Raw genomic sequence first — 14,048 nt, 5'->3', positions numbered from 1 at the left:
TCCTTTCCTTTCCTTTCCTTTCCTTTCCTTTCCTTTCCTTTCCTTTCCTTTCCTTTCCTTTCCTTCTTTCTTGCTTTCTTTCTTTCATTTTTTTTCTTTCTAAGCTAATTATGTTTTTCTGTACTTCCTTTCCCCATCCCCATCCCCATCCCCACCCCATGGTAATTGATCTACTTAATGTTTCTCATATTCAATATTTCATCTTTTCAATCTTCATGCCTTTTACAGATTGTCTCTCATTACGGGAATATGGACTACAAGTAACAAATCAGGGAGTGGTCATGTGTGGGATACTCTTTTTCATTTCCATGGCTGGGAATAAATAAAGCTTATGGTATGATGGGTGCCTAGAGTCAGGAAGTCTTAGTTACCTGAATTCAAATCCGGTCTCAGACACTTACTAGCTATATGATTCTGAATGAGTCATTTAATTTTGTTTGCCTCAATTTCCTCATCTGTAAAATGAGCTGGAGATATGGCAAACCACTCCAGTATCTTTGCCAAGAAAACCCCAAGTTGTGTCAAGAAGAGTCAGATATGATTAAAATGATTGAATAACAACAGCAAAGTCAAAAACATGCAGACAATGTTGGGAGAGAGAGAGAGGGAGAGAACGTGAATCTGCAGGCAAAGGATCTGGGTTCTGATCCCAGCTCTGTTATTTACTCTCTATGTGAACTTGCACAACTCTCTGGGACTTACTTCTTCAATTAAAAAATCAGTAGATTGGATTAGCTTCTAAGATCCTTTCCAGCTCTAAATCTACGATCTACTATATAGTATCTGAAGAGTTAAGGAGTGCAGTAGAATGTAGAGTTTTTCGAAGACTTGCCCCAATATTGAAGTCAGACAAAGTCCTGTGATCAATTAGGCCATTAGGAAACATTTTCCAAAGAAAATGGAACCCCAAAGACAGGGGTTCGCAATGAAGGCAAGAAGAGGAATGTTTCCATCTAAGTAACTCTAATCCCCACAGATTCTAATTTGAAGTGATTGGGTTCATTAATAGTTGAACTGGTTTTAAGTGGGCAGTGAGACAGTCATGTAATTTCTTAGAGTCAGATCTATGACAATCTCACAGAAGTCTGATCCATCACATGAGAGATAATAAAAGAATGCTAGTCTTGTGTTAAGAAAATCTGAGCTTGAATCCTGCTTCTCAGACTTTTAGTTTTATAATGAGGGGTCAAGTACTTCCTGAGTTCTAAAATGAGGGATGGCATTTGTAGGACTGACTTCTTTAGGATTGTGTAAAGTTCAAATGAGATCATCTATGTTAAACATTTTACAAATATCAGTTAATTCAATAATAAAAACTATTTGGGAATTCTGGGTCATATGTTCAACAAATTAGAGGACTAGGAACTGCCTAGGTGACAACCTCTTAAATCTCTCCAAAATAAGGATGATGTACAAGAGATAAGGCCACTGGAGCTGTCTGCATGATTCAAGACATTAAGAATTCTAATGAGATAATAATTTCATGAGGTAATAGGAGAGAAGTTTAATCCTTAACCTTAAAGGGACTCATTCAGAACCTGCTCCAATATCAACCACCATATTCTGACGGGACTGTCCAAGCCAACCCAAGGACTTGCAGCAGAAATTCACTTCTGCCCACTACCTTCTGTATCCTAGAAAATCAAAAAACAAAAGGTTGCTCTGACTAGAGCAGCAGCATGGCCGTTCTATGTGCTTCAACAGAGGTCAGCTAGAGAGCTACAGAACAAAGGGAACTGGGGCAGGATGCCAGCCATGTGTGTGTGAGCCCTCACCAAGATTGAGGGAAAGGGCTCAAAACCCACATGAGCCCAGCTGTGTCTCCCTAGAAGTCACTTGGAGCAGAGTCTGATTCCCCAATATGGGAGAAGGGTGACACAACTTTGAGATCCAGCTTTTACTACAACTGCTATAAAAAGAATCAGCATTTTTTTTCCTTTTTGAGCTGATTTTTCCTGTGCATCATGATAAATATGGAAACGTACAGAAGAACTGCATATGTTTAACATATATTGGATTACTTGCTGACTAGGGGAGGGGTGGGGAGAAGGTAGGGAGAAAAATTTCAACATTCATCCTTGCATGTTGAAAACTGTCTTTGCACACACACATACGTACTATATATATATATATATATATATATATATATATATATATATATATATATATATATTTAACGTGCCAGGCACTGTGTACAATGATTTTTATTTTTTTAATAAAGTTTTTTATTTTCAAAACATATGCAAGGATAATTTGACATTATTGACCCTTGCATAGCCTTGTGTTTCAGATTTTCTCCTCCTTCCCTCTACCTCCTCCCCTAGATAACAAACAATTCAACACATGTTAAATATGTTAAAATATCCAATACATATAAACATATTTGTACAATTCTCTTGCTGCACAATAGAAATCAGATCAAAAAAAGAAAGGAAATGAGTAAGAAAAAATGTAAGCAAATAACATCAAACAGGGTGAGAATGTTATGTTGTGACCCACATTCAGTTCCCACAGTGCTCTCTTCTCTGGGTGTAGATTGACTCTATCACAAGATCATTGGAACTGGCATCAATTGTTGCCATTGTTGGAAAGAGTCACGTTCATTAGAATTGATAGTCGTATAACATTGATGTTGTCGTTTGCACATATTTTAAAAATAAAAAGCTATTACTTTTTTTTTTTTAAGGGGAAGAAGTCAGAAAGTGAGAAAAAGGAGAATATAAATTGCCAAAGTTAGGAGAAATAAAATTCAGAATAAAGAAAACAAAAACTCGAGTATAAACAGATAAGCCAACAAGAAAAATATCAATAAAAGAAGGGAATAAGACCTTCAGATCATCTAAATAAGTACTGATTATAAACTGATATTCTAAGTCAAAGGAAAATGAATCATCATCTGAGTCAGAGGACTCTGTGGATTCCTACAAGAATCATGAAATTCTAGCACAATATTTCCTACAGAGAAATAGGAAATATTTATGGCCTGCATAGTAGAAATTATCAGCAGAATTAAAACAACAACAACAACAACTTGCGTCAATGGTTGCAAACCTTACTAAAAAAAAAAAGAAAAGAAAACAACTGATTTGCAATTCAAGTCCAATAACTAAAATACAATCTGTAATAGTAGAAGCAAAAGGCAGTAAAAAAGGAAACAAAACCTCTATACAAGTAAAACATTGATCTCAAAGACAGATGTGTAGACAACTTAGAATTATAGGCAGGGGCAGCTAGGTGGTGCAGTGGATAGAGCACCTGTCCTGAAGTCAGGAGGACTTGAATTCAAATCTGGTGTCAGACACTTAACACTTCCTAGTAGTGGACCCTGGGCATATCACTTAACTCCAATTGCCTCAACAACAACAAAAAGAATTATAGGCATTAGTATACTCAAACTGGCTGGTAAGGCTCTAGTGAGCTGCTTGTTAAAGTTTCAGTTAAAAAAGTTAATTAAAGTTAAAGTGAATATCTACACACTGGGAACTGGTGAATGCTGCAAATTAGGGCTTGATTATTGGTTTGTTGATTGTGTCCAGTGGTTCTCAAAGAATTGTTGGGGTCTCTGAAACCCTTTCAGAGGGTCTACAAATTCAAAATTATTTTTTATTTCTAATATAGTAAATAGCTATAAATATAACCCATGTGAACAAAAACTCTTTGCACAGATCCTCGATAGTTTTTTTTAACAACATGAAGATACTGAGAACAAAAGTTTGAGAACCACTGGTGGCTTTCGAAAGTAATGGAGAAAATGTTAATAATGCATTTTAAGCTTAAAAGTGCAAGATGAGACTTTTTTTTTTTTTTTCCAGAGAGCTAATTGTTAAACATTTATCAGCACATCCCTGCTATAGCTAAACTATCCTGGTTTTCTTCCTGTGTTAACAATTGGGATCAGAAAATTATAGCTCAGATTCTGGGTGGCTAAAGCAGAAACAATAAATGAGAATAATCAACAAATAATAACAATAAACAATAAATAAAAAAAAAACCCAACAAAGAACAAAAAGATTTCATGATGTCTATGAGAGTAAGGACTGTCTCTCTGGGATTTGTCTGCCATACAAACAGTACATATGAGCAGTGTAGAGAATTAAGCTCATTTTGGGTCAGTTTAAGTCCCACCACTAACACATGCTGGTTTTGTCACTTAACTTCTAAGGATTCTTTGTTGTTGAAATGTTTTCATTTGTGTCTGTCTCTTTGTGATGTCATTTGGGGTTTTCTTGGCAAAGATAGTGGAGTGGTTTGCCATTTCCTTCTCCAGCTCATTTTACAGATGAGGACACTGAGGCAAACTGGGGTAAGTGACTTATCCAGGATCACACAGCTAAGAAGTGTTTGAGGTCAGATTTGAGTTTAGGAAGAGTCTTCCTGAATCTAAGCTCAGTGCTCTATGTATTGTGTCACCACACAGCTGCCTTTTAAGAGGTGCAAAGCACTGGTTTTTTAAAGATCTGAACTGGAAGAGACAGTTTCTTTATTTCTATCCCAATTCCTTAAGTCTGAGGTATAATAGAACTTTAAAAAATATGTTGTTGGATTTTTTCCCCAGCAACAAAAGGGCAACCAGTCCCTACTCATTCTATACTTGCCCTGAAAAAGTGAAATGTTTTCTCTCTACACATTGCTTTTGGATATAGCTTGCCTGTTTGGGCTTGAAGATCCTCTTAGGAAAGCGAAAGAAGTTAGGAATCATGAAATCTGGGGCAAAGGAGGGAGTCCAAAATAAGAGAAAATACATGAATTTTATGTGAATGCCTTTTCTTTGTCTAGTTCCTTTTCTCCTCCTGGCCCCTTCCTCCCTTCTCCACCCCAAAAAGTATCTCCAGGTTGGCTTTTTTTTTTTTTTTTTTTTTTGTGTGTGTGAATGTGAAGAATTTATAGATAGTAATTGCTAATTTATTGATAATGAATAAACAACAGAAGAAGAATAGTTTGAAGTTTTTTGGATTCTACTTACTGGCATTTTCTCTGGAATGATGAAATGAATTGAGCAGTTACATTCTTTGTAGAAATTAGAGGCATTTTCCCTCAGTTTTGAACAATTTGAGCATATGTCTGTATATGTAATCTTTCAGCCAAACAAACAAAACAAACAAACAAAAAAAAAGAGACATATAACAATTCATTAGAAAAGCAAGGTGACTTTATGTCCTAACACTGCCTGCCAATTTACCTCACCCCCAATTTCCATCTCCTGAAGTTATTAAGTGCCTTTGCATTAGAAGGGACTTTAACTTTATCTTTTACAGTTCCCTCCTTTTATAAATTTGTAGCGCAAAATCTGGAGAAGAGAAATTACTTGTCCAAGATATTATGAGCAATAAGTAGCAGAGCCAATTTTAAGGCCTAGATGAGTTGGGGAACTCATTCAGTCAATTCTATCCTTTTTTGTCAGGCAAGACTGCTCTTAAACCACTGTTCTCAAAACAAGAGGCCTTTTTACTCTGAAAAACCTCTAGGGAAAGGGATTTTTATAAGCTTTCTCAGCAGTCTGTCCTGGCCCATTAACTGCTCATTATCAGGAAATTTCCCTGTACTTAATCTAAATCTCTGGGGCTGAAATTTCCTTCTGTTCTGTCTGGAGTGGAGATAGACACACTAAGGGCGTCTTTGTAGGATCTGAAGGTCCTCATTTAACCACCCCTTTGGTGATGCTTTCGGCCTGAATAGTTTCAGTTACCTGATTTAAACTTTTCTCATCGATCTTATTCATCATAATGATATAGCTAATATTTTTATATATTATATAGAACAGACAACATATAGATTATATTATGTTACAACATAATTATGTTACAAATTAAATATTAGATAACATACAATATTAGAAACATTATACATAATTTATAATAGAATATATATCTGGATTAAATTATATGTAAAATATTATTTATAAAATAGATCATAATATAAAATACATAACAAAACATAATATTTCTATATTTCTATTAGTTTGCAAAACACTTTATATGTATAAATTTTTTGATCCTCTATGACAATGGAATTTCTTCATTTCACAGATGAGGAAACTGAGGCAGAAAGAGATTAAGTGACTTGTCCAGGATCACACAGATGCTAAGTGTCTGCGGTAGAATTTTGATTCCTAGCCTCGTACTCTCTACACCCTGTCATCTATTTGCCACATTATTTTCTCACTCAACCTCATAGTATTCCAAGTCTCATTATCATCTTACCCCTAAGTCCACCAGGAATCATTATCCCCACAAAACTGTCTGCTTTGGTTCCTCCAATGATAGCTCACTAGGCTGTTTACAGGAGCAACAGAGCTTCCTCTCTGCTCCCTAATATCTGGGAAGAGATTCTAGGTAGAAGGAACACCATTGGTTCAATATTCCCACACCTCTGATTTATTAGGACAGTCCCAATTTTAAAGTAAGAAAATAGACATTCAATGAGTATTCTCTAAGGATGCATGCCCCAATTTTTGGTTCAGAAAAATAGTCACAGAATCTTATCTATGATGGACAAGGCCTTCGAGGCCAACCAGTCTGACCCCTTCATTTTACAGAGGAAATTGAGTCCTAAGGTTGAGACTTGTAGTAAGTAAATATCAGAGGCAAGATTTGAACTTCTATCCTCTGAATCCAGAGTCTTTTGTCATTATCTATAGAGTAAAAACCAGTAATTGCTAGTTTATTTAAATTGTGATAATTTTTGTGTTCTGCTAAGATTATTAAAGAAAATTCTTCTCTAATATTTATTCTATGTATTGTCTTGACCAGGTGGTATATATATATATATATATATATATATATATATATATATATATATATATGTATGTATATGTGATGATCTTTCTCTGTCTCTGTCTCTCATTCATATTTACTTCATTGATTTCTCTTAGTGGGTCTTGGGAACAATAATGGATTATACTCCCCTCCTTTCTCATTGAAGAGAAAAATTATTTCATGTGTCCTCAAGACATGACCTCTTCCAGGCCTAGAAAGACTTACATGAACTGATGCTAAGTGAAGTGAGCAGAACCAAGAGATCATTGTACACGGCAACAACAAGATTATATAATGATCAATTCTGCTGGATGTGGCTCTTTCCAATAATGAGATGATTCAAACTAGTTCCAATTGTTCAGTAATGAAGAGAGTCATCTACCCCCAGAGAGAGAACCATGGGAACAGAGTGTGAACCACAACATAGCATTTCCACTCTTGTTGTTTACTTGCATTTTTCTTATACAGCAAGATTATTGTATAAATATGTATGCTTGTATTGGAGTTCATATATATTTTTATCATGTTTAACATATATTGGACTACTTGCCATCTAGGGGAAGGGGTGAGGGAAGGGGGAAAAATTGGAACACAAAGTTTTGCAAGGCTTAATGTTGAAAAATTATCCATGCATATGTTTTGAAAATAAAAAAAAAAAAGATATGACCTCTTCCCAAATATCACTCCAAGTCATCTTCTTTAAATTATTCCAGTTTCGGATTTTAGTGGTCTTGGAGTTAGGAAGACCTGGTTTCCAGGGCCACCTCTGACATATTGGCTGTATCACCCTGGGTAAATCACCAATATCTCAATGCCCCAGGCCCAGTTATTAAAGCTATGAATTCCTCTACATTAGTAGAGAAGTACCTTCATTTGGAGTTCCTCACACCAGTTCCTGCTAGTTCACCATTTTCTGAGACAGCATAGTTATTGGTTTGAGCTTTGGACTCAGAGTCAGAACACCACTGTTCCACATCCCATTGGTCATAATTTGTTGAATTGAAGTCCAATTATACCCCTTAAATAACTATTTAAGGGAACCTGGGGAAATTACTTTCCTCATTTGAAAATACATAGAATTCGAGAATAGAATAGAAAAATATTTAAAGTCAAAGGGCTGACGGAAAGGTCAAATTAGATGCTGTGTTTAAAAACCCTAGATTACTATTTAAGTGATCAGTGTAATATACTGGTGAAACAGCTTGGAAGACCAAAAGTCAAATCCTAACTCAGATATTTATTAGTTGTGTGATCATTTCACACAGTTCATTATTTGCACTTGTAAATAATGGCGACCTTGCAGACTTTAATAGTATCCTAAAGTGAGATTTTAAGTGATTCATAAGTGTCCTAAAAGTCTTAGTTGGAATTTTAAATTTATATACACACACACATATATAATAGCTATAAAGATATTATAAATTTGTTGTTATTGTGTGGTTATTTCAGTCATGTCCAACACTACATGACCCCATTTGGGGTTTTCTTGGCAAAGACACTGGAATGTTTTGCCATTTCCTTCTCCAGCTCATTTTACAGATGAGAAAACTAAGGCAAACAGGATTAAATGACTTGTCCAGGGCCACACAGCTAGGAAATATCTGAGGCTAGATTTGAACTCAGGAACATGAGTCTTTCTGACTTTATGAACTACAATACTCCATGTACTACAGCACTACCTAGATAAACCTATATAAATGTTAGTTACTAATACAAAATGCAATAGATTTTGGATCATATCTGCATTCAAACTCCAACTCTGCCATTACTCTCTGTGGTGGTAGATAAGTGATTTAACTTCATTAGGCCTCAGTTTCCTTATCTGTAAAACAAGTATGTTTGACTAGATGAAAGCTAGTTATATCTTTCCAGCTCTGTGATCCTATGACTATTAATCTTAATTATTTTCTTAGTTGTAGAAAGAGTTGAACTGACATAATATATTGTATTCAAAAAGTCAGTACATTTTTAATCCATGAATGTCTGAAAAAACTGCTTGGGACAGTCGAGGCACCCCATGTATATATACTTTACTTTGTAAACTTTGAGCATTACATAGATCAGGGCTTCTTAAACTTTTCCCACTTGTAACCCCTTTTTGGCCAAGAAATTTTTATGTGGCTCTGAGTATCTGGGTATATTAAAAAAGGGTATACAATTCAAACATTTGCTGATAATGTCAATTTGGCAACCCCACGTTCAGTTATGAGAGCCCATATGGGATTGCAAACCACATTTTAAAAAGTTGGGAATAATAGATGCTGGTTACTATTATCATGAATAATAATAAAATATATTTAGGTTTCCTTCTGGATTTAATTCTATATGGCACATAGGCTTATGAAACTAGTAATGTTGATAAATCTTGTCAGGAAATACTCTGGCATCCCCTCAAATGTCTGAAAACCCTTCATCTTTATATTTCCCTTTAATTGTAAAATTTTGGAATTGAGGATGTTTAACCTGTAGAAGAGATTTAAGGACCTGAGAGTTGTCTTTAAGTATTTAAAACATTATCTATTGGAAGAGAAATTAACTTATTTGGTTTGACCCTGGAGGGCAGAGTAAGAAGCTGTGAGTGTGTGGAAGCTTATTTAAAAACTCCTTTTTAAGTAAAATTGAAAATATTAAGAAATCTATTTCTCTGGTTGAAGACAAAAGATCTTTCTTAGGGAAATAGATTAGGGATGGTAACCAAAACTTAGAAGAAAAGAGTGTCTTCCTTGCCTCCCCACTGCCATCCTCCACCTCCTCCTGGTATCCCAGAAATGATTAGGATTCATCTAAAGACAGTCTCCTCTTCCCCATCTCCTGAAGGGATGGTGTTCAGCCTTCTCTGTTACCAAAGGAGGATGATCTCAGGGAGGAGATTCTTTTCAATCTTTGAGGGGAGGAACGTTGTAGTATCTATTGTTTTGGACTGTTAAAATTTTATTTTAACATATTGTGATTGTTTCCTTGTCCGAGATTTCTATAAATATGAACTCAAATAATTATCTTGGGAAGAGAGAAAGACCTGCCAGAGAGCTTTGGGGAACTAATCCAATTTAAATGTCTCTAAGCCAGAAATGGCCTGGATTGTTAAAAGAAATAAAAGTTTCTGGCAGACTTGTGCCTGAAACACAGAAATAGCAACAACTAGCATATACATAACATTAATGTTTATATTTTATATATATATTATTCATTAGATATTCACAACACCTCTGTAAGGTAAATGTATTATTATTCCCATTTTGCAGATGAGGAAAATCAGGTAAGCAGGGCCTTGCTCAGGGCCACACAGTTAATAAGTGTCTGAACCAAATTTGAATTTGGGAAAAGGAGTCTTTCTGACTACAAGCCCAGTGCTCTGTCCATTGAGCCACCTGGCTACCCTCAATAATTGCTCTGAATAGTTGTATAAAGGGCTGCTTTGAAAGTGAATAGGAACATCCTTGCTGGAGATCTTCAAGCAAAGGATGGATATCTGCTTGTCAGACATGTTATAGAGGAGCTCCCTTTTATCCTGGATGATGCTGAGATTCTGTGGAAGTCCCAAATCAAAGTCTGACTTTCCCTCCCTCCAGAAAAGCTTAGCTTCCATACTGCCTTTTTGGGTATATGACTGGCCTAGTTAGGACTAACTCTTTTCTCACTTCCTTCGCCTTTAGAAGTGACTTTAGTTCTCAAACAGCTTTCTAATTGAATTGGCAATGGGCCTATGTCTGATGACTCCACTCTTAGTTTTGGCCTTTATCATTCTCAGTAGAGCAAATTTGTTTTGCAGAAAAGCACCAGTCTTGTGATATTCAGATAAAAATAGTGATCTCAGAAAGTTCTCTCTCACATACACACATATAGAATTTTCTGCCTATTTAGTCCCTTCTGATTTTTCACTGTGAACCAAACTGCCATGACTACATTTTAGTAAAGAATTTGTATTTATTTTCTCCTCTACCATATTTTTTACTCTTATTCTTGGCCCTGTAGATGGGCATAACGTTGTATGGCCCCACAATGGGATGTTTAATCATGTACTACCATGTATAGAATACATATGTATGTGTATGTATATACACATATGTACATAGGGATGAGATAGATTTAGAATAAGAGGAAATTGATTCAAATTCTGTTCTGGACTTTGGTTTCCTCCATGATAACAGTACAAACTTCTATAAGAAGCCTCCCGGATCCCCCTAGTTGCTAATGATTCCCTTTCCAATCTAATTTGCATTAATTTATCCCTTCTAAGAGGTAGCTCAGTGCAGAGATAGAGAGCTAACCTTGAAGCCATATGTATATACTGTGTGGCCATGGGTAAGTAAGTCTGACCTGCATTGGTAGAAGGGCTTTTCTCATTTAGGAATTCCCTAGTAAAATCACAGGTCCATTTTCTATTGCTATGGATACTTACAAATGCCCATATTTTCTCCTCCAATAGAATGTACATTTCTTGAAAGGATTTTCCCTTTTGCTTCTTCTATATAGTGGGTGACATAAAGTGCTTATTAACTAAATGCTTGTTGACTAATTGATCCTATTGAACCCAGTCCATGCAAGCTCAGGATTTGGGATGCTGACCCTTGTCTACCAGAATAATCATATATCTGAGCAATCTTGGCTAATTTATTCTCCTTCTCTTAATCTAATTTTTTTCTTTTTTGCTTATTAGTGTTTTATTTTTTCTTTGTAAAGATAGTTTTCAAAATTCATCTTTTTTATTTTTTAATTTTTTAAACCTTTTTATTGTTTTATTTTTTCTGGTTATATTTGTATATTAACTTTTAAAATACTAATTTTTTAAAAGAATCATGTTGGGAGAGAGAAATCAGAACAAAAGGACAAATCATGAGAGAAAAAAAAGTCAACTCAACATTCATCTTTGCAAGATTTTAAGCTCCAAATTTTTCTCGCTTCCTTCTTCCCTCCTTCCTCCCTGAGACAGCAAACAATCTGATATAGGTTGTACAAGTACAATCATGTTAAACATATTTCCACATATGTGTGAAAGAAGTCTCAGAACAAGAGGGAAAATAGTTTGCTTTGATTTGCTGAATTTATTTCTTTATCTGTAAAATGAAAGGAGTTAGATGAGATCATCTTAATGATCTTACACCTGCCAGTCATGGTTCTACACCTTTGCAATCTGGATTTGGCCAGATTATTTCCCAATCTATCAAAGATTCCATTGTTTACCCTCAATACCACTCTTTTGCCCAGGTCCTACCTTCCCCAGCCACAGGCAGCCAGTTTGCCTGCTCTGTGTGAAAAAACAAACAAACAAACAAACAAAAACCCCCCATGAATCCAGAACAAACCTCAATTTCTTTGATGCTCTTTGCAGATAATATGAGGAGGATACCCATGCCGAGGAAGAATGCTCCAGTGGTAAAGAAGCCAGAGAGCACTGTCCGGGGTGTGAGGTGTGGTCTCCATGCTGGCAACTGCTGCTGTTTAAATGCAGTATTGTCGGGCATTTTGGAGGGCAGACCCCGACTTTTCCTGCTTTTCATCATCATCATCTTGACTCTCTAGGTGGCTCATGGGCTTTCTGGGTATGTAAAATATTACTAAAGTACTACTAATAATTTTTAACATTCCTAACAATACCAGAATTTTTTCTTGTTCCAGGTAGCAAAGCATTATCTTTACTAATATTTAGCTATTAGAGTCTTTAATTTCACCTGTAGTTTAGTTTAGCCTCAGTTGAGAGTCATAGATGGAGTCTATCCATCTATTTTCACTAGGCTTCGATTATGATTACAAGAACTTTATTCTGATTCAAAGGGGCTGGAATACTTTCGATCTTCACTGCAAAAATGCCAGGTAGGATCTTGTACTTGACCTATTTTGGTGTCGGTGCTGGTGGTGGAGTTGTGATAATTAATACCCAGGTGAAATCTGTTTCCATGAAAGAGTGATTTCTTATGCCCTGCCTTGGTATACTAATTTAAGAGCAATCATTTCTGAAAGGAGAAAAAAAGCCCAATTAACAATATTTAATTGATCCTTGAGTTTCTTTAATTCTTGGGTAATGAATATAATATATTCTCCCCCTGCCTCAAATGACTGTAGCCAAAGACAGAACATTAGGGGTGCAGTGGGGAGAAGGATCATTGTCTTATAATAACAATATTGTTATACAGAAGAAGTGCTAAGATTTATTCTACTAGACCCCCTCAGAAATCCTAGGACCAATAAGTGTGTTGATTATATAGAGGCAAATTGACCTTGAATATATGAACATAAGTAGTGTTCAAATTCAGAATAGGCTGCTTTCACAAGTCTAAGTTCTGTTACTGGAGGTATTCAAACAGAATTAGGAATACTGTGGAGAAGATTAATACTATAGGTAGGGATTGTAGTATGGGAGTCCCTTAGATTCTTTTAGGGAATCCACAATATCAAACCTATTTTCATAATACTAAGATGTTTTAATTTCAAATACAGTAATATCAATAGGTATAATCCATGTTAACAAAAACCTTTTAGGGTTTTCAGTTTTTAAGACTGTAAAGGAAATCCTGCCCTAAAAGTTTGAGAATTATTGAATCAGATAACCTTTGAATTCCTTTCCAGCACTAAGACTTTAGTTATAAACTAATTTGGAAAACTACTTGCATCTACAGTAATGGAGAAAAATGCCAATGAAAACTCCAAACTTCAGTAGTTTTGCTTCCTCAGCCCCAATCTACTAATCTTTTTTTCAGAATTATTTACAACTGGAAAAATAGAACATTTTTAGTTTCTTTCTTTCCTTTTCTAGGAGATAGACATAACCTCCGTTAGGAAGTCTGCTTTTGGCAAGGTCTGGCTCATTCAGCCTTTCAATGCTTGAGGTAACTCCAGTTTCATAGAAGGTGCTGACCAGTATTGGTTAATGAAATCAAAAGTCTAGTTCCTATACTTATCCTTAGCTCACTCTGCATCTCCTTTCCCCTTCCCTTTTTTTGAGAATGACTCTCTGTTTCACTCAGGCTGGAAGTTGAGTAGCCACTTGAGACTGAGCTTAATATTAATCTGGACAAAAGCTCCAACTTGCTCCATTTTTCATCTTGGGCCAGTTCATCTCTCCTCAGGTAACCTAGTGGTTCCTTACTCCTGTTGGCTTACCATTTTGATGCTAGACTCAGTCTAGATACCTTTTATCTTTAGCCCAACTGAAGTTCAGAAATTCCTAAATTCCTGGTGGTTCACCAGCTTCAGCCTTACCAGCAGTAAGGATTTTAGGTGTGGGCCATTATACCTTGCTCTTTTCAATTTATGCTGCAGGAACTGGGTAACAAGAGGAAAAAAAAAGAGGGGGTC

The 14,048-nt window shown here is 35.8% G+C and overlaps 1 protein-coding gene across 1 annotated transcript in view; it reads right to left on the bottom strand.

The window, feature by feature from the left end:
* The window catches only part of LOC100922714 (cell cycle control protein 50C-like), a 32,083-nt gene extending 19,732 nt beyond the window's left edge, over nt 1-12,351 (bottom strand). Inside the window, exons 1-2 of the mRNA XM_003763555.3 lie at nt 12,059-12,351; nt 4,964-5,074 (exon numbers count right to left, since the gene is read on the bottom strand). Of these exons, the coding sequence (XP_003763603.2) occupies nt 4,964-5,074; nt 12,059-12,262 (315 nt within the window). The 5' untranslated portion in view covers nt 12,263-12,351. The remainder of the gene's footprint in view (nt 1-4,963; nt 5,075-12,058) is intronic.
* Nucleotides 12,352-14,048: the final 1,697 nt, after the last annotated feature.

The sequence above is a fragment of the Sarcophilus harrisii genome, chromosome 3 (genome assembly GCF_902635505.1).
Source record: "Sarcophilus harrisii chromosome 3, mSarHar1.11, whole genome shotgun sequence".
Lineage (NCBI taxonomy): Eukaryota > Metazoa > Chordata > Mammalia > Dasyuromorphia > Dasyuridae > Sarcophilus > Sarcophilus harrisii.
The sequence above is the reverse complement of the archived record's forward strand: the minus strand, read 5'-3'. Positions and strand labels throughout refer to the sequence as shown.